Below are 23,798 nucleotides of genomic sequence, written 5' to 3' on the forward strand. Positions count from 1 at the left end.
TTTCCTATCAGATTCCCTCATATCCTCAGTACACGCACATCATGCGCAAGCAAATGTTGCTCATCAGTGCAACAATGTAAGCAACACCCCTAATCAGAAAGGTCTTCTTATAGCTAAAAATCCTCATCAACAGCACTTCTAGTTAACTCTGTCTGTAATCGAGGATATAGTGTCCTTTCTACTGAAAAAGTTGAAGGATGCTCAAAGACTGGAATAGTGGAATCTATCCATCATGGTACACATGCTTAGCAAAAGGCTATTTAATGGGGTTTTCCTCGACACAATCAAGAAAATATACAAAACTAAGGGCATCCTTAATCTCCTCTCCTTAAATGAAGGATTCATTCTATTAAGGTTCTCTTGCAAAAAGTACTATAACTCAGCCTAGCTTAGGGCCTTGGTCTTTCATCCGTAATCATGGGTTATTTGTAAGTTTCTTAAGGATCAACACACCGAAGTCGTTATCCAGCGGCCATCCAAATATAAAAGTTTTGTCTAGTAGAGATGAAACTTTGTTGAATTGCTTCAGTTTTCTCCCTCATCAAATGATCTGCTTAGACGCCATAGGAAAGATAAGGAAGCTCGGGAAAAGGCTCTGCATTTCTTAAAAAAAGTTTCGATGAGTGAAAGTTTTCTTTCAAGCTGAATGAACTCTCTTCTTTGATTCAATGAGGCTTGTGGGTTCAAACCACAGGGGAAGATATACCTTGTGCAGTTACAGCTCTCTACTGCCCTGATGACTCGATCATTCGGGGAAGAGCAGGCTATTGTGAAAAAAGGTGTATGAGCACTACTTGCGTGCTACCAATTCAGGTGCATCTACAATGATTTGATCCGGATCGATCAGCTTAAAGAAGACGATTGGGTCTGAGGGAAACATTAATGACATGCTAATTTTCGTAATAACTGAACTATTTCAGCCGATTGAGACTAATTAAACTCGGATTAATCTAATTGAACTGACTACTTGAGTCAACCTGGGTCAATCCAAATATCAAAAATAGAGTCAACAGTCCTGCAATCCAATATTGAACCCTAGACGTATATTCTATTTCATTAGATTGGTAAATTGCAACAACAACAACAACATCAAGTCTTTGTCCCACTACGTGGGGTCGGTTACATGAATCCTTTTTCTCCAGATTGGTAAATTGAATCAAATAAAATTTAGATCTCACTTCTTTGGGACTGAATATTCTTCTCCCCTCTTCCCTTCTATTTCTCTCAAGAATCATTCTACTCCTCTTTACTCATATCAACATCATTTTATATCATAGCCACATCGTCATCGACGCCCAACTCAGACCTCGTTTGAGAGGGCATTTTTTTGCCATTTCCGTTTAGAGATGACAAAATTATTTTTTGTTAACTGTTTGTATGTGACACTTCTACATAAAAGCTTGTTAGGGGTCTTTATTTGTCTGTTGTTTGGAAAAGCTTTTGATATTTGCTTTCCTATTAGAAAACATCATTTCCTTAACCAACGTTTCTAAAACTATCTTTTATAAAAAGTATCGGATAACCAAATGAAACCTCAATCTATAAATTGATCGTGGTTCCATTCGCCAGCACGCTATTTCCACCATAAGTCATTTTGCCCCGCTACAACAATTTATTTTACTCGAAGAACTAAAAGGAGCCCTTCAGTTTTTTATATTCATCTTCACGCTGCAGGTGAGTTGAAAAACTCACGTAATAAACCTATGGGCTATGAGAATGTGAAAGTTAACCTTACTCTCACTACATGCATTGGTAGCTGTCAGGGTTTGAAAGAAACAAAATCGATATGAAGAACAAAGTTGATACCGATTGTACGTTGTGGAAACAAAGTTGGCATGAAGAACAAGCAAGTAAAAGTAAAATGGTCGCATTGCATATAAAAGTAATCTTCACAACTAAGAAATCTCTGCAAAGAGAAATTACAGGGGTAAAATCTGTATGATATCGCAGTTATTTCAAGAAAAAAAAAAAACCACAATCTTGTTAAAACTTACTTCCAGTAAACTACTACTACTAAGTCCTGCTACTCAGCATGAGAGATTCAGGTCTCTTCTCACCATATTCAGCCGAAGCTCCCTTCAGAAATCTTAAACATTGCAGGAACACACTGATTGTCATCTTACTTGGGTCCATATATCTGTCATTAAGTTACTCTACAACTGATCCAAACCCAGTACCCTATTGCATCCCTCTTCATGAACCTTCTGCGACCTCTAGGGCTGAGATTTTTTGCCCAATAATCGTTGAAAATTGGATTTCATTTTGGTTGGATCAAATTTGAGTTAAATGATATAGAGTTTTATGATAGGAAATACTTTAGTTTTTCGAGTAAACCCTAACAAGATTGATAAAAAACAGCGAGAAAATTGTAATATTCTCCAATGAAAACAATCCAAAAAGTAGATTGTATTATAGGAATCAAACCAAAAGCAAGAACAAGAAAAGATACAATTGATCCTCAATTCAAGAGGACGGTTGTTCTCTCCCAATTTCTAGAAGATGAATCTATAATCCAAGATATCAAGAAGAACCCTCACAAGAACACAATAACATAACATAGCCCAAACCCTAATCTCCCTCCCATACTTAAGGCATACAACTAAAACAAAAATTATTATCATCTATTCGCGATGTCCGCTCTGCTAGGGTTTTTTTTCCTTCTCGGTGATCGTTGTTGTTCGGGTGATCTTCGTCACCTTCTTCGCCTCAAGGAAGTCTTCTCTCTTCTCTAGTTCGATATTCTCGGTTCTGTTTGTGTCAGTTTTTCTTTTTTCGGATTTGATGTCGCCTTCCCGTCTTCGTGACACGGGATTTTTGAATGGTGCCACTTCGGCTCTTTCGTTTAAGGATGCATTGTCTGGGGCTTCTAGTTCTTTAGTCGCTTTTTTCGATTTGAGAATTTCTTCTCACCGAGGTTTGCCGACGTTGTTGATTTCGGAGGATGAAATTAATTCGCTTGCTGCTCCTTTTGAATTCACTTTGGTTGGAAAGTTTCCCGGCATGAGGCCCTCCATTGATGTCATTCGTAATTCTTTTTCAACTTGAAGCTCAATGGTGATTGCTCAGTCATTGTTCTTAGCCCTAGGAATGTTCTGATCAAGCTTGTCAATGATTTCAATTATTGTAGGATCTTTTCACATAGTTCTTACTTTGTGAGTAATTGCTATATGGAAGTTGTAAAATGGATCCCAAATTTGGATGTTGAGGTTGATTTTTCTATTATGCCCATATGGATTTCATTTCCTTACCTTAGGCCCCATCTATTTTCGCCCAGGATTCTCTTTGGCTTGGGTTCTTTGTTCGGGCGAACTTTGAAAACAGATACCGCGACTGCTTCTGCTTCTCGTCCTTCGGTTGCTCGCATCCTTATTGAATTGGATGTCACCAAAAAATATCTGGATAAGGTTTGGGTAGGGTCTCCGAATTCGGGTTATGTTCAGTCAGTAATTTTGGGTGATATTCCTCATTTTTGTGTGCACTGTAGTTCTTTAGGTTATTTGAAAGAGGAATGTCATATTTTACATCCCCATCTTACTGCTGTTAATATTTCCCTTCCTATTCCCTCTTCTGTCCCGTGCGAGTTGCCTGTTAATGCTATTAATGCTCCTCCTGTCATGCCTGTGGAGGGGGCGTCTGTTGGCATTGTTTCCCCTGTCGTTGCTGACTTTGATCAATCCCTATCTCCTGTGGTGCTTTCAGTCGCTCCGTCTGGAGTTGTGAATATTAATACAGCGGTGGTTTCTTCGTTGGATATTGATGAGGTGGAGGTTGGAAGGGTTGGTTGTCTTCAGGTGGTAGCTGTAGATGTTGGATGTGCGGTTAGTCCGGTGCTTCTGGTATCTGAGGGCCCGGCTGGGGGAAACTTTAACATTTTTGGAGATAGTGGGTACTGAGTCTATTGTGGGTGGCTGCTTGGTTAATAATTCCCCTTCTTTTCCCACCTAGGTTACTTCTCCTATTAAGGATGCTAATGAGGAGGAAGAATTATGTTTGGATGCTGTGGTTGGGGAAGTTGGTTTTCCTGCAGTTAATTTGGTTGTGTCGAATAGTGTTGTTGATATTCCTATTTTGATTGCCTCAAAGGAAGATTTGAATACCCATCTAGCGTTATATGTGAGTAAGTCTTGTGTGGATCATTCTGATTGGTTGAATATGTCCGATGGTGAGGTTGATGCGATTGAAGATGAATTTCAATATAATTTTCTGGACAAACGATCGTCTTCTTCTGAGGTTAGAAAGAGATCTAAAAGTAAAGCTAAGAAAAAAAGTTATTTGCTTTCTGTGATTGTTTTGGCTTGGTTTTGATGTTGTTTCGTGGACTATGATGAGGCAATTCTACTTCCCTGTGGTTGCTTGGTGTTTGCGACCTTGGTGGTTAATGTGGTTTCCTCTACGCTCAGAATTTTAGTTGGCTGGTGTGGCTTCCTACAGCCAATGGATGGTCATTCCTTACTACCCGGTGGCTGCATGATTGCCAGACTGAGTCCTTGTTGCTAGGTGAGCTGGACATTTGGATTCTTTTGCTGGTGCTCTGGTTAGATTGGTGATTTGGTTTCCTTTCAAACTGTGATTGCTCCTTTTTGTTGGCTTATGTTTATATGTTTTCTTCTTTTTGGTTGAACGTTGGCTCATAGGTTTTTTTGTTAGCTTGTTCTTTTAGAGAGCTGACTTTTCCTTATGGCTTGTAATTGCTTTTAGTTATCAATTGCCCCTATGTGTATTTTTAAATAAAAAAATACAACTAAAACAAAAAAGACAAAAAATATCAACAACCTTGTTGCCCCCTCCTTTGGCTCCAAAATTGAATTTGAAATCAAGTGGACCCAACCAAATCTCTCTCTCTCTCCCTCTTGCCACCACCCCTCCTCTTGTAAACATGAACTGGCCCCTTTAGAAGGGGCCGGCCGGATTGGTCCACTAGGGGCCGTTCTAAAAGTTTCCAACTCTTCTAAAAGATGCCAAGTCAAAGGATAGCTAGAAGGGAAAGGTAAGCATATGGACTCGTGTGATTAGTAAATATAGCTAGATATATTAGCATAAGTTATGTAAAAAAAAACTATATTGCATGTCAATTTTACCCATGCCAATTGCAAAACTACGGTAACTGACACCAGAATTAAATACTCCCGCTACTTAGAAGATTTCAGTAGGAAAAAAAAAGTTGTAGAATATATCTACATCACTATCTGCCTGAAAGTTAGGTTGATCCGAACAGAACCTGATTTAGCACGCTTTGGCACTGAGTGAATCCAATCTCGCTGTGTATATCCTCTCATCACCAGTAAAGAGCCATGCTTAAGGAGGAACTTGTGCTGGTCTTGGCAAGAGATCTTCAGCCGCTTATGTTTCTGCTCTTCTGAAGCATTACTGGCTAGCAAAGTAGTCAGAGGTAAACAGAAAATGTCAGTTAATTTGTCAGGATGGAACTCCTGCTAGTGCGCATAACTGTAAAAGTGATGAATGAGGAAAACAGTAATTGCAGATCAGTGCGTTCAAAATTTTTCAGCTAGTAGAAAGAGAAATAAATCTTCAGCCAGTTGAGTAAGTGTGCTTTTTCATTGCATTGGTTTACTCGTACCTTCTTTCTTGACTGGTTTCTTCTTCAAAAGAAATTCTCTTTCACATCCAAAAGAAACCGATGCAATTTTTGGAGTGGATCCATACACTTTCTCATCATCAGAATGCCAAGCTACATAGTCTGAGCCGCATTTATATCTATTCAGGAGCAAACTATTGAATCTAGTTCCAGGAAGTGCTTCATGAACCTAAAGTAAATTGATTTGTGTATAATCAACAATAGAGATGAAGAAGCATAGACCAGGGACGTGATAAAAAATGCAAATTTCAATAACTATAATTTATTTGTCTAGTGGATAATGAAATCCTAAATTCGCACTGCTTGCAAGATGTCTCTAAGCACGGGGTATTCATCCCAGGTGTATGCATGTGGCTGATATCCACTATATTTTAAAGCAGTAAGCCCTTCACTGGCAACATAGCATGTGTCTCTTGGCTGCAGACATAGATAAACTTATTTTAGTTAAATGAATTAAGCCGATTATGAAATGATTAGCATAAACAGAAAATCTAACCAAGAGCGGATATACTTGAGCGTGCATATATCAATGCTTAATTTTAGCAAACAAAAAAATCGGGATGTAGGCTTCATAGAATCTATGTTCAGGATTGAAATATTAAAAAGGGAGATTAATATACGTTGCACTCAAAATTATCCTATTTACATATTTAACACAACTATACCATTAATGTAATATACATGCCATTAATTTACTTAATGAAACTCATGACAATGAGGAGAAAGTCGCCGTGGATAAAGCCGGGCCTCCTCCTGCTCCAATAAGCTCGGATGCATCACCAATTAGACTGACAACACCAACTTCATAAATCACTTTGCCCACACAACTCTAGCTACGATGCCGGCTTTGATTTAACACTTGATGACTTTGTTGTTCTTGCTGCCGATGATGACAATGACACCATTCATTGGTCAATGGGAAGCCCCTCCTTGCCCAAAATTTGGCCTTTACTGACAAAGGACGACAAGACCAGCAATGTGTGAAAGAGGAAGTTATGGGATTGTAACGGAGGGTGAGAAGAGTGTTCTTTTTAATGCTAATTAAGTTTTGAGTGTTATGTGAGTATTATTTTAAATCAATTATAAAATTTATGTGTTAAATATGTAAATAGAATAATCTTGAATGCTATGTATGTAAATCCCCTCACCTGCCACCAACCCAACTTCATAAATCACTTCGCCCACACAACTCTAGCTGAGTTGCGGTCTTCAATTTATCCCTCAATGACTCTGCCGCTCTTACCGCCAACGATGACAATGAAAACATTCATTAGTCAATGGGAAACCCCCCATTTGCTGCAAATTTGGCCTTTGCTGGCAAAGGATGACACAACCGACAATGCGTGAAAATATAAGTGATGAGATTGTAATAGAGGGCGAGAAGAGTGCTATTTTTAATGTAATTAAAGTTTCGAGTGTTATGTGAGTGATGTATTAAATAAATAGTAAAATTTATGTGTTAAATATGTAAATAGGATAATCTTGAGTGCTATGTATTTAAATCCACCTCCAAAAGAAAACAAAAAACATGATGCCAAATTAACGGGATTCATTTGTTCAATTTTCATGAGGATAAAGTGGTAATTCAGACAAAATCATGGTAAGAAGATAATTAAAAAAAACACGACCTCCTTCATAACCTTAAATGTTTCTCTAATGCAGCTTCTAGTAGCTTCACTTTTTCAACAATTGAAGGCATATGAGACCGCATATTAAAATTAAATAAAAAATCATAATGGTTCCTTGTTGCATCATACAATCCAATCCACCATTTCTACATTTTTTTGCCACAACCAACTGACTGGTAACCATTAGCTACATAAGATCAAATTCAAGTATCTAAAAACGAGAAGTGGCCAACTCAAAACCATCGAGTTAATCTTGCATCGTTCAGTTGTAGTTTCTACAATTAATCAGCGAATCTTCAAGAAACAGAAACCATCTTAATCAAACACGAGAATTCTCAATGAACAAATAAAGAAGATGCATCCAACAAAACTTTGCATAGCATTCATCATCAATCCCCAAACACCCACAAAACTGAAAGCAGAAGATGCAGAAATACGAAATGTTAAGAAGCGAAGAAACCTGGAGGCAAGACCTTCCAAAGACGTGGATCAATGGCCTTGTCCACGGGATCTCCTTGTCGAGATAGTCAAACCAAGCCCACGCTCGTTCCGCTGACAAGAATTTCGGGACGTAGACAACCTCGCTGCCATCTCCGAGATCGGTAATAGATTGTTTTCCTCTCTTCTCGCAAGAGTTAGCGTCCAGATTAGGGTTAAGATCTGTTGCTTCGAACCCACGAAGCCTGAAACTCATGGCGGGCGTCCGAAAACGGATTTGAGTTTGGTTTACAGTTTTAAAACAGAGTAATTTTAAAGCATCTTTTTCAAAATATGATGCTTGTTTAAATTTAGGATTTTTTTAAAGAAGAAGTAAGTATTTAATTTAAATTAGGAATATTAAGAGAGTATTAAAAAATTAAAAAATAAGCAAACCAGCTAAACAGAATAGTGCATTCAATAGAATGCACAAAACTGTTTGATGTATTAAGAATAAGCCAAATAATTTTGGTGCATTCTATTGAATACTCATTGCTAGACCTGTCAAAAACGGGTCACGGGTCGGGTTCGGGTCCAACCCGAAATTGACCCGATATTGTTCAACCCGACCCGACCCGACCCGTTTTTGCAAACGGGTCGGTTTTCCGAACCGGAACCCGACCCGCTTCGGGTCCGGGTCAACCCGACCCGTTTCGGGTCCGGGTCAACCCGACCCGACCCGCTTCGGGTATATTTAATTAAATTTTTTCATGGCTAACTGAGGAAAAATTATTATGTGCGGAGACCGGATGCAGAACTCCGTCCGGCGACCCATCAGAATGCGCCACGCCAGCAGCACCAAGCCGCGATACCGAGCAAGAGGTGACGTGGGGCATTCTAGCTGGTCTCCGGACGGCTTTCAACGTACACACAGAATAATTAATCCTGCCTGGGGGCATGCGGGATGAATGGACCAAATTAATTGAATGCGCCAATTTACTATGAAATTTATATCTATCAAAATTTTGAGAGATTTATATAAGAAATTTTGTTGAAAGATGTCACTTTTAAGGTTATAATCGTCTTCCAAACGATGTCCTTTCTTCACCTTGGAGTGGTTCTATATTGCAAATCTTCAGATTCTTCACCATGAGCTTTTTCAAATAAATAGATATTAGTGCTGATATTATTTAAGTTATACAAGTTTACATGCAATTATGATTTTAACCTCATTTTAAGATAGTTCAAACAATGTTTATTTTCTTAACTTATGGTTATATTTTCATCTCCTTCATATTGTTATATTTATGATTCTGATTAAGGGTGCAAGTGTCACGAGCCGTGCCAACTTGTCAAGTTTTGAGCTTGAGTTATATCCAGTTAATGTTCAGCTTGATTGCACGATATGTGCCCATGCGGAGGAAAATGAAATCACGCTCGTAAGCGGATCGAACTCGGATGCGGATGACAAGGTGGAGGCGGTATGCGGTTGGTATGTCGGCAGGCTCAAACGGAGGATGGGACCTCAAACGCGGATCGCAAGGTAGAGGCAAACGCGGTATACTAGTGAAATCTTGGATGCGGTATGCGAACGGAACCTCAAACACAGACACTGGTGGAAGCGAACGCGAATTGAGCCGTTTAACGAGCTTTTTAAGCAGAACGAGCCGAGCTCGGGCTGGCCTTTTGAGCTCAACTCGAGTTCAAGCTCGAGTTGGGCTTGACTCAAGCTCGATTCGACTCGTTTGCACCCCTAATTCTGATTTATTGTATTTTATGTTATAATGCTTCTCAGTGCATCAAAAACGATGTTCAAACTTAGTTGTAACCCAATTTGAGTCATGATCAAATTCAATTTGAACTTTCTTCAAATTAAGAACAAACATTGTTGAAATCGATTGAATTAAGTTCTAACAAGTATAACACAATAGAGACCAATCACAACTATTATAATTATGTAGATTATATAACTTTGATACGACATAGGTTAATCACAACTTAGTTTCGAATAAATGATTTGAAATTGGCCCTAAAGAAGCTCTATAATAACCCAGTACATCTCATATTCTTGTGTGTAGTAATTATGTATTGATTGTCCGTAATAGAGATGGTTACATGATATATATATATATATATATAGAGAGAGAGAGAGAGAGAGAATACTAATATAGCTTTACACGTGTACGTGTGTGATTCACTGTGTATGTTATAAAACAATGGTTGTGATGCTATTTTGCTTGGAAGTGGGTGCCTAAGCTTTGATGTTAAATATGTAAATAGCATAGTATTAAGTGGTATGTATGTAAATCTCCCTATTTATTTTTTAACCATAGAGTTCTCATTTAAGCTTCGGTAGGGACAACTTTTGGCTGCTGCTTTTTCGTTGTTTTAGAAAAATTATCATACTATAAAACTGTTGTAGAAAGTAGCAAGAAAACTGTCTCAAATGAAGCCTTAGTCTCATTTATATCGTAATGACAATGTCACATTCGTTAAAATAAAAATGATTAAAAACAAAATATCATTAATCTCGAATAAAAGATGCTGGAACATAGAGCCTGTCACGATAAAGCTTTATCATAAACTAATTACGAACTCTAAGATCATCAAAGACAAACTGTGATATGAAGAGGGAAGCTCTAAAAAATGATGTGTCTCTTGAGTTTAGAGTCGTAACTCATAATTTTATGTGATAAGAACATTTTATGTACTATCCAATGTTGAGCACTCTAAATCAAATTATATTTTAGACTAATATTTAAGCCACACTTAGAGAGTAGCTCACTTAATTGTAGATTATTATATAGAAAATACACTACATATCTATGAAAGTCTCATCCCAAGTATTTTTATGTCTTGCATTGAACCCTAAGCCTAAGGGGGGTGTTTGGTATCGGATTTGTCCGTCGTTTTTATTAGGATTTAGCATAAATACAATCAAATGCAATCCACGCTACAGTAAATCCGGCAAATCCATAAATCCAAATCCAATAAATCCGTCTAAATCTTAATCCCATTCCTATTCGGATTTAACGCTCAGTCGCAAAACTTCTTCCCGGGACACAATCTGCTTCCAAACAACTTCAGAGATTTAACAGTATTTAAAATTTTTCATACGAAACAGTTTCCATGATTTATAAATACCCCCTAAGTCTTCATAATGTCTTCTAATTTAATGTTACTAAAATTCGATTGGTTCCAATTCATCCATTAATTCTGATGGACCTTTTCCATTAAATATGAAATACAAATCCATTAATCGCTCGCAGCAACACGCGCTTCTTCTCCTCCTGCTGCTAAAGCATCATCGACTTCGTGATGTCGAGGGCAGGTCTCGCCGGCCGGTGATTCGGCGTCGGTAGTTTCCCCTGCAGCGAAGAGTGCCGGTCTAACGGGATCGACTCGGGACCGCGACGAAGCTTGTACCGCGTTCGACGCTCGATTTTGGAGTCTCGATATCTTCATCCGATTCCGAGAACTTGGATCGATATCCGTATGTAGGTTTGGCGAAGAATTTTATTCGTTGGCGCTTGTACTTTGGTTGCTTGGGGCTTTTTTAGATCTGTGTTGTTGGTCGTGTATTGGGGAGTACATCTACGGATTCCGAGATGCACTTCAGATCTGGGCAATCGTCCTGCCGGGATCGCACGCGAGAATTTCTCAACGCAGCGGAGGTGTTAAAGAAGTCGTTGTCTTCTGGGCCAATTTCGCAGAGCAGCAATGCTGGGTCTAAAATTGAGGGGCCGAAGTCGGCCGTTTCCATCCAGTCGGAGTTTAACAAGAGAGTTTCAATGATTGGGATTGGGATTCACCATACTTCCCAAAAGCTTGATAGACTTACAAAATGTAAGAATGAAATTCTTTTTTTCTGTTGCTTCTTATATTTTTTATGCCTTGATAACTAATAGATTCAGTTACTAGACAGTTCTCGGCAATCTTTTGCATGAATATTCCAGTTGTGACATTTTGATAACTATATACGGTTTTTGAGTATTATAAAGAATGCTGAGGTAGTTTGAAATTTATATGAGTTCGTAGCATCCAGTGTAACCAGTATACTTCAAAATCTTCAAAGGGTTACAGTCAATTCAGAACCTTGCATTCTGCCTACTTATTATCCAGAACTGCCAGAATCTGTTTAACGAAGTAAACTGAAGATTGTAGAGAATTTCATGTTGTGAATAAAGAGACGCAGAATGACAATAACACATTTCTTTTTTTTTTTTTCAAAAATGGTTACATGATTTAAATGAACTTGAGGGAATTTTTTAAATATGTTGTGATAGTATGTTATGGCTTCTATCATTTAGTAAATCAGCTAATGGTTGTGATTTGAAGTTCTTTTTATTTGACATTATTGTGGTGAAATTTTCTTGCTTCAATTAGTAAGTAAATCAACTATGATTGTCTGATATGCCTAATATGCGCTATTATGAGCAAGTAGAGTGTTAGAATCTTGATGAGGGTCCTTCATCATCATTTTTTTATTTTGTCCCTTACCTAAACATCATATGTAACTTGTTTGTTCTTTGCATCAGTACCTTGACATCAGATAACCGAATTCATGCGCAAGCCTATAATAAGTATATGCATGTTTGTTGGAATTTTAGAGGGTTGCACATCCTTTTTATATATAAAGGCTTTTCTTTTATCTTGTAATGGTATCATGAAAGATAACTTGAGTTTTAATTTGTGAAGTTCTTGATTGAGCTACTAATTGTTGTATGTTTGATTTTGTAGTAAGTTTCTGAGAGGGAAAGGCCGTTTTCCACTTTTTTTTGGCTCTCTTTGCCTCTTTGCTTTTGTGTGCTAAGTTAGGTTGAATTTGGATGGATGGAGGGAGTGCCTATTTCACTCATCTTTCGAGGGTTGGAGTGTAGGGTGAGTAGGAGGGAGGGATTGATTGACCATTTAAAGCTGATCTATTGGGAGGTTGGTCTGCAAAAACACACACAAGTAAGTTGGGGGGATTTGCAAGTGATTATGTACATACGGCGTTGTGCCACCATATCTACATCAACTAGGCAAGTCATAGGGAGGGTTTGTGAAAGAGAGGAATATTGGTCATTTCTAGCACCTCTCTTGTGGGTTGATGTGGATGGACTGACGTTTTTTTAATATTTGTAAACTATATATTTGGAAATTTAAATTATATTGAGAGTGATTGTGTTTGAACTGAATTATTTACTTATCTACTATGCAAGATAGGGAGTTAATGTGGAAGGAAGGTAGGAATTGACCATTGCAAGTCCTTCTAGTTGGTTTCAGAGTTTTAAAAGGTATATATTTTGGAGCAAGCACTAGAGAGTGCCTTAGAGTTAAGCAAGGAAAAAATGCACCAAGGTGTTTAAGATAGGATTAGACCCATAGTCGTATGCTAATAGATTTGATGGTTGCTCGGGTGTACAGGGTTTGTCTTATGACTTGGGTGAGGAAGCTCACACGTAGTGTACTTTTTTGTTTTTGTTCTCTCCTTCACTTTCATGTTGGTCTCTTGATTGTTTTGTTGCTTTAATTTTTTATCTTTATTGTAAGCCTTTGCTTTAGGTTTTAATTTTATATAAATCATTAAAAGTTAAGGATTTTGCATTGCATATTGCTTTCGTAGATAGTAGTAAGGATTTAGTTCAAGTGAAGCGTATTAAGGATGAAGATCAAAAAATAATTTTCTTAGAAGATGATATTCAACAAAGGTGGATGAGATATTTTGCTGAATTTTTTAATGAAGATTTTGAAAATAAGATTGACTGTAATGACATTAGCACCCTAAATGAAAATAAAGATTTATGTTTTTATCGACGTATTAATAAAATCAAAGTTAGAGAGGCTTTAAAGTAAATGAAGGGTGGAAAAGCTATTGGACCTGATGATATTCTAATAGAGGTGTGGAAATGCTTAGGAGATGAAAGAATTTTTTGGCTTACTAAACTTTTTAATACTATTTTGAAGACTAAAAAGATGCCAGATGAGTGGAGAATGAGTGTGTTAGCTCATATTTTTAAGAATAAAGGTGATGCGCAAGATTGTGCGAATTATAAAGAAATTAAGTTAATGTGTCTTACTTTAAAACTATGGGAGTGAGTTAGGGAGCATGGGTTGCGGTATGCTTTTTGCTGATGATATTCTTCTTGTTGATAAGACTAGAGAGGGAGTTGAAGGTAAACTTGAATTATGGAGGTCAACTTTATAGTCTAAAGGTTTTCGCTTGAGTAGATCTAAAACGGAATATATGGAGTGTAATTTTAGTAGTAATAGACCTAGTGAGGGAATTATGACTTTGGGCGATCAAGTCATTAATAAGAATACATGTTTTAGATATCTTGGATATATTGTTCAGAGTGATGGTGAAATAGATGGGGATATTATTAGCAGAATTCAAGTTGGATGGTTGAAGTGGAGGAATGCATCGGGCTTGTTATGTGATAGAAATGTACCCCTCAAACTTAAGGGAAAATTCTATAAGATGGTGGTGAGGCCTGCAATGCTTTATGGTGCCGAATGTTGGCCATTAAAAGAGAAGCATAATACTAAGTTAAGTGTGGCAGATATGAGGATGCTCAGGTGGATGAGTGGCTTTACCCTTAGAGATTGGATACGAAATGAGCATATACGTGAAAAGGTTGGAGTAGCTCTAGTAGAAGATAAGATTAGAGAGAGTCGCCTTAGATAGTTTGGTCACATAAAACGGAGGCCTTCCGATGACCCGGTTAGGAGAGTTGAGGTATTAGATTTGACTTATGTTAAGAAATGTAGGGGTAGACCTAAAAAGACTTGGTTAGAAAATATTAGGAATGACCTTTCTTTATTAGATTTAAACGATAATTTGACTTTTAATAGGACACAATGGAGAAAAAGGATTCATGTAGCCTACCCCACGTAGTGGGATAAAGGCTTGATGTTCTTCTTGTTGTTGTTGAATTGAATTTTCTTCTCTTAATCTTAGATTTATTTTCCCTCAATAAGAGGCAGTTGTTAGCTCACTAGATTGAATGCATTGATTTATGATAGATACAACAACAGGTTGGGTGGGAGAAGTATTGAGCCTTTTTGAATGGTGATAGAGGGAAATTTATTTGTGTTGATGAAACTTGGAGTCTTCCCATTGCTATTTTTGGTGAGGTTGAATCTGTTGGTTCCACACAAGCTTATAGACAAATTGTAATTACAGTTTATCAATTGTAGAAGAGAAAGACAAGCGAATAATTGAATAAGAAATATATTGTCTTTTTAACTTTTCATTCCTTGTTCCTGCTCGTAAAGTGAACTTTGTAGTTGAAGGCTCAACGTTGAATTTAGTTGCTATCCGCCCTTCTGTCTTCAACATTTATAGGTAAAACTGAAGGAAACAAAGTTGTGTCACCCCTCAAGATTAAGCTTTATTTTTCATTTGTTCCTATGGAGTTCTAGAAGTGTTCCTATTATTTGCAAATTAAAATTATTTGAACAGTTATTATCTATATTATCTCAAGTTTATCTTTTATCCTTTATCATCCAACATTAAATTTTATCAACTTGCCTAATAGTGCATTTTCTATCCTTTGTCATGATGTCCAAACTCCAAATTTCTTGGTTTATTTAAAATATTTCACCTTCAATGGCTGCCACTTCAACTATTTTTCTGATATAATCATTTATTAATTTATTTTTATTTTAGTTTTTTCACATCTATCTTAATATTGACATTTCTACCACGCTCAACCTATCTATCAACAATTTTTTTTACTATCCAAGTTTTGGATCCATACAAAATTGTTGGCCTAATTGCAACATTATATTTAATATAGTTATCTGTTGTAATAATATTTCAAACTGTGTTTAATGTTCAATTTTATTATATCTCTGAGCATCAGATTTTCCTTTGTTTGTTCACATTTGAGTTCCATTGTTTATCATATGGCTTATCTCTAACGTTAGCCTTTTAAATCTGGTTCAGTGGCAAAGAGAACATCAGTTTTTGATGACCCTACAGTTGAGATACAAGAACTGACAGCGGTTATTAAGGAGGAAATTACTGCTCTTAACTCTGCAGTACTGGACTTGCAGCTTCTTTGTAATTCACAAAATGAAACAGGGAATATTTCCAGTGACACAACTAGTCATTCTACCAATGTTGTGGACGACTTGAAGAACCGCTTGATGAGCACTACAAAGGAATTTAAAGAAGCTCTAATAACACGGACAGAGGTGGGTATTAGAAATCCAGCTTGAGTATTACTTCTTAGGCTTCGTTTGGGACGGTTTTCTTTCTGCTTCTTAAAGCGGCTTTTTAGTAAAAAAATTAAATATTTTGTACTAAAAAACCGCTTTAAAAAATAGTATGAAAGCCGTCCCAACGAAGCCTTAATCTTTTGGCAGGCGTGTTAAATACTCCACAAAATCTTATAAAAGCTGACCAGTTAGTTTATCTTCGAGTTTGTAGAACTTGAAGGTTCATGATAATAGGCGACAGTTATTCTCTTCTTCTACTTCGAAGGAAACTACCAATCCTTTTGTTCGACAAAGGCCATTGGTTTCAAGGGCCTCATCAGACTCCGCTGCGTCTCCAGCACCATGGGCGAATGACGCGGCATCTTCTTCTCAGTTGTTTTACAGGTACCATAGGGCATCATCTCCAACGAAAAATCCCATTTTTCACTCCAAAATGCAGTGAAACTAAAAAAATGTCGTGATTCATCTCCAATCGAACTCCATTTTGCGCGGTAACTATCTTTCTCCTCTTTCGCGCATTTCTTCCGCAAATCCGGTAGAGACATAAAAATAGTATAGGTGAACAGTGAAACGCCAATATTAGCTTCGCACAGTTCACCCGCAACCAAATAGCGGAAGTTTTGCTGTTCAGCTGGAGCTCGCGAGCGATGCCATTCATGCGTTTGGAGTTCGGTTGGAGAATGCCTTATGATCAGCTTTCTGAACGCACTTGATATCTAACACTGTTTTAATTCTCTTTAATAGAAATTCTCCACTATGTGTGGTTGACTGCATGAATCCTTTTTTTTGAACACCGAGAGCCAAAAAAAAAAAAAGAACAAACAATATAGAAGAATATCAATGCGCAAAAGTACAGAAGAATTTTATACACTTTTACCCAATTGATTATTACGCCTCATTACCGTTGTAGAGAAAATGCAACCTTATATTCTCTTGTACAACATAATAGGGCTCCCTCATCTCTTTACAAAGAAAAAAAAAATTCATGGTGATCTTATTGTGAAAGTTGACCTGCTATGAAGATTGTCGAACACATTTTCTTTGTAGGAAGAAAAATTAGGTTACAAGACTTGGACTTCGTTTGGGACAGCTTTTTTGCTGCTTCTTAAAGAAAATTTTTAGTAAAAAAAATTAATTTTTGCATTAAAAAACTGTTTTAAGAAATAATAAGAAAACCGTCCCAAACGAAGTCTTAATCGCTTGCATAGAATGCAGAGTATGGTTTGTTTTATGCAAATGATAACATAGAAGTTCAAATTGTCTTCTTTTTTTGGGGTGAATTTTTAGGAAGAAGAAGAATGGGGATCCATCATCATCATCATCATCATCATCATCATCAACTCAGCCTTTGCTATATGCACTGCAGCAGCAGCAGCAGCAGGTTCCAGTACAAGAAAACTACATGAACAGCAGAACTGAGGCCCTCCAAAATGTTGAATCTACCATCCATGAGTTGAGCAACATCTTCACTCAATTAGCCACCATGGTTTCTCAGCAGGGAGAGCTAGCTATCAGGTTCTTACCCGATTTTTTCCTTTCATGAGAATAATTTGAATAACAAGCACAGATCTTTATAAAAAATTTTATGTGCATTTTTTTTTTTCAGGATTGATGAGAATATGGATGACACATTCGCAAACGTTGAAGGTGCGCAGGGTCAATTACTGAAGTACCTCAGTAGCATTTCCTCCAACAGGTGGCTAATGCTGAAAATATTCTTTGTACTAATAGCTTTTCTCATGATCTTTGTATTCTTTGTTGCATGATTCAGTGTCATGGCTAATGATTCCCTATTTTGGCCTTTTTGTGTTATTTCAGAGTCTATGTGATTGTTTCTCCCTTCTTGGAATGATTGCTATTATATTTCTTCGTGTTAGTGCTATCAATTCAATTGAGGTTTCGTTTGGGATGGCTTTCTTACTGCTTCTTAAAACATTTTTTTAGTGCAAAACTTTAATTGTTTTAAGCGGCAACAAGAAAGCTGCCCCAATCGAAACTTTTGACTATTTAAATAAGCTCCATCTTTACATTTGACTATTTAAATAGGGGGGTGATTTTTAGGCTTGATATTAATATTGTTAATAGAACCCTTAACATTCTAAAACCATGTGACATTAAATGGTTTCATAACAACAAAATCAATATCAAGCCTTTATCTCATTATAATATGAGGTCAGTTATATGAATCATTTTTTTTTATTGTGTCAATTTCTCATTTAAATATGATAAAAAATATAATTTCTATTTTTTCTGTGATCAAGTCTTTTTAATTCTTCTTTATCTTTTCTTAAAATAGGCCAAAATCTAATATATCTTCTCGGAATTGAGTCATCAGAAGGCATATGTGAACTCCAATCAACCTATTTAGCTAATTAGAAGGTTTTTCTAGCAAATTTAAAATTTCATTTGGAATAATTTTTTATTGCTTTATAAATCAACTTTTTAGTAAATTTTTTTTTAACATAATATTTTAATATTAAAAAATTATTTTAAAAAATAATAAAAAAATTGTCCCCAATAAAACTTAATTCATAAGGATGATAAAAATAATAATTTATTTTAAATTTTACTATTAATTACATTTTATCCTCACCATCACCATTTTATAAAACAATCATAAAGAACAAGCGAAGTTTTGAGCGAGTACAGAGATGGCGACCGCCGTTCGAATTGCGGTCCTACGCCACATCCGCATACCGGTGCAAGCTCTTGAGGGATTCCGGCCGGCCTCGGCGTCATGGAATCTCTTCCGTGGCCAGACCCGATCCCTTTCCTCCCATGGCGACGAGCATCTCGAACGGGAGGAGGTCGTTGAGCGCGTCCTCGCCGTTGTCAAGAGCTTCCCCAAGCTCGATCCCTCGAAGGTCCTCCTTCCAAACCCTGACTAATCCTGATCTAATGTCTTCCCATTTGATCACTGTGTCATCACGGTAGGCGGTTGCAGGTAGCCGCAGATTCTCACTTTCAGAAGGATCTGGGTCTGGATAGCCTCGACGGCGTCGAGATAGTGATGGCGCTTGAGGAGGAGTTCAAACTTGAGATTCCCGACAAGGAGGCCGATAAGATTGACTCCTGCAGTGTCGCGATTGAGTACATCTTTAACCATCCCATGTCTGGCTAATTGTTAGGTTTTTTGCTGGAAGTGTAACGAAGTAGAACATGCTTGTGTTATTACTGATTCCATGGTTTAACTGCAGCCTCACAAGGGTTTGCTGATTTTAAGAATTTGGTTCTCTCGTGATTTGCAATTCTGGAGGGAATCTTGAATAATGACATTCTGTGTCGAGCTAAAAAATTTGCGTTTAAAGATGTTGATTTGTTGAAATCTTTTTTTTTTTTGGAATGTTAGGGGCTTCGAACGTGAGCCTCGCGGGAGGAATTCCTTCGCGTCAACCAACGGGGCTGCATGCGCGAGCTCATTTGTTGAAATCTTTTTGAGAACGCGCATTTTGTTTGTTTCAGTGCATAATGCTGACATTATGTTTTGTTGTGCCTTTCTTTTTCTGCATCCATGTTGAACTTTTTTGTTTTGATTATTTTAGGTGCTTAGACAGTTGACTATAAATCAGGAGAAAAGTTATGACCATTTTTTTATGAACCAAAAGGGTGTGCTTTGAAGTGGATCCTCCATACTCTGCCTTCGTGGCTCGTGCTTCCTGCAACCTCATGCTTGTATTTATGTGCTGCTACACTTAAGTATATATTCTTCTTCTTCTTTTAATCTGCATATATCAATTTTCACCGTGCCCTAGTTGAATTTCTGATCTTATACACAGTTCAAGTGGCTCATATCATCTCACACTCATGAGAATTGTAATATTTTCTTGTGCTGACCTACTTTTTCATACATTATTGTCCCATCTATTAGTTAGGCTTACCTCACGAATTTTCTTTATGTTTCTCTTTTATCTTTGTTGAACTAATCCATACTTAGGTGCAAGAGGATGCAGTTGTCTCCTTTACCCTTATGCTTTTTGTGAAGATTTTTGCTGAACACTTTTCTTTTGCATATGCTCTTCAAATGCCGCTATCATTCATTGTCATTATCAGCTCTTACCCAACTTTTTGGGTTTGGCTTATGAGTTGTTCTTCTTTATTCATTCTTCTCGAGTGCCATTGTGAACAGTACTTTATTAAAGTTTCTTTGTTTTTCTTGCCTAACATCTTTTTTCTCTCTCTTATTTCTTTCTCATTAATTTTACTTACCTGGCTTATTTGCGCACCATTCGCCTTCTATTGTTCATGATCTAACCACCTAACACAACCTTATCTACTATAGTTGATCCTCCTGCCATCTCTTTAATTAATAATATATCACTCTATTATTCCTAATGTTACTATATAGATGTCAACATTCTCATTATTTTGACTTTTTTATTGTATTACACTCAAATCCTTATAACAGTAAAGATATTTTTATAGAGAGTCTAATTGTTTTTCTAAAAACTTATCTTTCCATGATATTTTATAATCAAATAGTATAAATAATAAATTCTTCATTTTATCTATCAGACTTTAACTCTTAAGTTATTTTCTTATCTATTGCCTAATTCTTTAATATAATAGATAAAAGAGATTTACACCCATGACATTGATGTATTTATTTATTAATTTCATCACAGGAAAGATATTTTTTGTTATTTTAATTTTTAGTCAACATTGCCTTTGCCATTTTTCATTCTTATCTCATACATTCACACCTTAAGTATAACAGTGAAAATATAAGATCCCTGATACCCGATTATATGTGTATTCTATGTTATTTTTTTGTGTTTAGTGCCATAAAAACTGGATAGAGCAAGCAAATGCTTCAATGTTCGCATTGCCTCAAATATTTAAAAAACTCACTACATTGATTTGACTATGTCGGATCTATATTATTATTTCTAGGATAAGAACAAAATTCCGAACAGATAGTTTTATGAATAACTAAAAATTTTGGCGAACTATCTTCTTGGAAAAGAACTAGTTAAAAAATTTATTGCGGATTCTGTTATTGTAGATCACCTCTTATTCAAAATTTGAATCATATTTTGGTTGAAATTTCCACATCCACAAACTCCTGTAATAAGAAGAAAAAAAAAGGAGCAGGGGGTCGAGAGCTATAGCTGGTTGTGCTAAGAAATAGAAAAAGAGAAGATTTGTGTGATATGGTTTCCAAGGACCATCTTGGAAGAGATTTTTTTGTATGACTTAGGTCCATTTATTTATTTATCTTTATTTGTGATTCTTTTATTTCTATAAAATATTATGAGACTTTTATTTTTGTTTGGCTTCAGAAATATGAGCATTTTTTGTTGTGAGATTGTGCATCTGAATTTGAGGAAGATAATTTGTTAGGTTCTATTTAATATTTATTAGTACAATTGTACGCCTTGTTGCTTTATAATAGTGAATCAGTTCATCTCTTCTCTTGTGAATGCAGTCAAATTTTAGGTTGGACCACATAAATTTTGCTTCCCTCTTTAGCTTTATCTATTTATTATTATCTTGTATGTTCATTGAACAAGTTCATTATAATTTCCTTTGCATAAACAAGCATGTTTTTCCTAACAATAGATATCAAGGCTAAATGAGTGATATATGAGATTGAGAAGTTGTGATTTGGAGAATCAAGATGCAATATATTCTAATTCAACAGGGTTTGTTAAACTGAAGGCATTTATTGGTATTCTAATATGCTTGAGATGGTGTGAATAAGATAAGGAGAAGATTGATATAAAAGATCTCTCAATGTTGTAATTATGTTTGGCAAATGAGATATTGACAAAGGTCTTGGGATCTTGGAGGATACAACCTTGGAGGGGTTGCAACTTAAGTTGCGACTTTCATACTTGATTAAAAACCTCCCCAATAAATTTTATCAGAAATTAATGTTATATTTTTTCACATAAAAAGTTGGTATAAATCTCATCTATTGTACAAAGCAAAAATATTATTATTAGTCAATGAAACAAGTATAATGCCTAGCAATTGTAGAAAATTAATAGTTAAAAAAGAAAAAGAAAAAACTAAATTACACTTTCAAATATAACTGGAAAGTAATGAAGCAAGAGTCCAAACGTAAGAGGAGAATGATGAGTCCTCATTTAGAGTGTTTTGCTTGAAGTTTGGTAAATCTTAATGAGTGATAATATAATTTCTTTTCTATTTTTGTCCCTCCAGACAGAAAATTTGAAATATTTTGTCAACTAGATTTTCTTATATAGAAATACTCGTCAAAGTCATAAGACAACAAATCTGGATCATCAATTTCCCAATCAACATGATGATCATGAGAAGCTAATATATCTGATGGATTTGGGTTGATGATCTTATTAGCTGATGAGGTGTCAATAAACCCAACCCTTTATGTCAAAACTAGATTAAAAGTAATTAGAACTACAACCGTTATGTTTGAAGGCCAGTTTTTATAATTTAATTGCTCCCTTATGCCATTATTGCAAAAGGATTATTAAAAGATGATTTCCACAACTCTAGGTAGGCCTCGAAGCATCTTGAAATCAAATATTTTACAAAACAAATAATATAAGGGAATGCCTCCAAATTTGTCCTTTTGCCAGTAAACACAATTAGTGGAACCGACTCAAATTTTCGTCTCCAAATGGATAATAACATCCATTTCTATTAGGATCATAACCATTGATGGCCTTGAGAGATTAGCAATTACAATCTCTACTTGAAGCAATTTCAAAAATGGATCAAGAGAAAATAAAGTTGATTGATTGAAATAGTGAATCTGAAAAATCAAACTAGAGTAAGAAGTGGTTCCTCAGAAAATTCAAAGAATGGAGGCCACTTAAGCACGCTTGATAAGTGCTAATGCATAAATAAATAAAAAATTGTAATGATAGTAAATATCATTAATGCTCTCATGGGACTCTTGATCCCATTGATAATAATGGCCATTGATCCAGCAAGCAAAATTGGGCTCACTTCCTTATTAAGATAGGCGAGGCGGAAGAGAGGTTTTTTTTTCTCTTTTTTTTTGTTGTTTTGAGTGGAAATCAGCTTTTGATTTCCCTGGTACTCTTTCTTGCGAATCATCTCTCTCAGGCAAAGTAGGCCCTACGTAAATTAAACTGTGGCTTAAAGCCCCAAAAGACGATTTTATACTAAGGGAGCTTTTTTTTTTTTAATGGTTGATGTTGGTAGATATCTATTGCTCCAGCAGTTTTGTTAATGTTTCCAATAGCTTGATAATGAACTCCATCCTTATCAATTTCTATTGATTGCTCAATTAGTAGTGGTTGAGTGAGCTATTCTAACAGTACTGCGATTTGTCATGACTCTATCAAGTGCCTCTTGTACTAGTTCTGATTCCACATCAAGTACACTAGTGACTTTATCTAATAGCAATATTCTTGGGTCCTTCAAAATAGCTGTTGCAGAAAATCCTTTGCTCCTTTTCTCCTGACAATTGAGTGCCATGCTCACCAACCATAGTATTGAGTCCCATCTTGTGGGTCATAAGACCTTTCAATCATGCTGATTATCATTGATTTTCCCCTTCCACTCTCTCCGACCAAGGCTACAGTTGTGTCGCCATGAATGAAAATTGAAAATCCTGTTAAAATGCTATCTTTGGGTCTGGATGGATAACTGAAGTAAACATCTTTAAGTTCTATGTCCCCATGGATAACATCGGAAATTTGTTTTTTTTGCTATGTCTGAAGTATTAATATTTGGTTTTCTATTGATGATCTGAAAAATCCTATGTGCAGCAACTTGGCCCTTAGCAATGATGTCATGCATCGAGTTGCCTCTTCAACAGAATTTTGTGTAATATGTATGCCTTGGTATAATCAATATATAGGGGTCAACAATAAGAACATGGCTAGAGTTAAGAAGTTTAATAGGTAATTCTCCAATCAGTTATAAATTAGGCCAACTTGAGAACAATTTCAAGACCAGGATGGTCCTAGGAGAACTTGCTTACAATATTGAAA

At 36.3% G+C, this 23,798-nt stretch overlaps 3 protein-coding genes across 6 annotated transcripts in view; 2 read left to right on the forward strand and 1 right to left on the reverse strand.

Annotated features, from left to right (window-relative positions):
- Positions 1 to 5,006: 5,006 nt before the first annotated feature.
- LOC110114454 (DNA oxidative demethylase ALKBH2) lies at positions 5,007 to 7,968 on the reverse strand. 2 transcript variants are annotated; one of them, XM_020847339.2, is made up of 4 exons: positions 7,685 to 7,968; positions 5,897 to 6,013; positions 5,579 to 5,765; positions 5,007 to 5,371 (listed from the first exon to the last, which is right to left on the reverse strand). In XM_020847339.2, the coding sequence occupies exons 1-4, from the start codon at positions 7,916 to 7,918 to the stop codon at positions 5,175 to 5,177; spliced, it is 735 nt and encodes a 244-aa protein (XP_020702998.1). In that variant the 5' UTR covers positions 7,919 to 7,968; the 3' UTR covers positions 5,007 to 5,174. The 2 variants fall into 2 exon arrangements, with proteins under 2 accessions (XP_020702998.1, XP_020702999.1); XM_020847340.2 differs by having other exon boundaries at positions 5,191 to 5,367.
- Positions 7,969 to 10,870: 2,902 nt separating this feature from the next.
- LOC110114483 (syntaxin-32-like) lies at positions 10,871 to 17,710 on the forward strand. Its single transcript, XM_020847377.2, has 5 exons — positions 10,871 to 11,487; positions 15,575 to 15,825; positions 16,061 to 16,233; positions 17,137 to 17,364; positions 17,456 to 17,710. The coding sequence occupies exons 1-5, from the start codon at positions 11,250 to 11,252 to the stop codon at positions 17,613 to 17,615; spliced, it is 1,050 nt and encodes a 349-aa protein (XP_020703036.1). The 5' UTR covers positions 10,871 to 11,249; the 3' UTR covers positions 17,616 to 17,710.
- A 739-nt stretch (positions 17,711 to 18,449) lies between these two features.
- The window catches only part of LOC110114485 (acyl carrier protein 1, mitochondrial), a 38,007-nt gene continuing 32,658 nt past the window's right edge, over positions 18,450 to 23,798 (forward strand). The window contains exons 1-3 of one of the 3 annotated variants that reach the window (XM_028700910.1): positions 18,451 to 18,713; positions 18,794 to 18,939; positions 19,392 to 19,731. In XM_028700910.1, the coding sequence (XP_028556743.1) occupies positions 18,501 to 18,713; positions 18,794 to 18,939; positions 19,392 to 19,407 (375 nt within the window). In that variant the 5' untranslated portion in view covers positions 18,451 to 18,500 and the 3' untranslated portion in view covers positions 19,408 to 19,731. Of the gene's footprint in view, positions 18,714 to 18,793; positions 19,175 to 19,391; positions 19,732 to 23,798 lie in introns of those variants that run through there. The other 2 variants (XM_028700909.1, XM_020847380.2) reach the window with 2 other exon arrangements.

This window comes from Dendrobium catenatum, unplaced genomic scaffold (genome assembly GCF_001605985.2).
Source record: "Dendrobium catenatum unplaced genomic scaffold, ASM160598v2 fragScaff_scaffold_1608, whole genome shotgun sequence".
NCBI lineage: Eukaryota > Viridiplantae > Streptophyta > Magnoliopsida > Asparagales > Orchidaceae > Dendrobium > Dendrobium catenatum.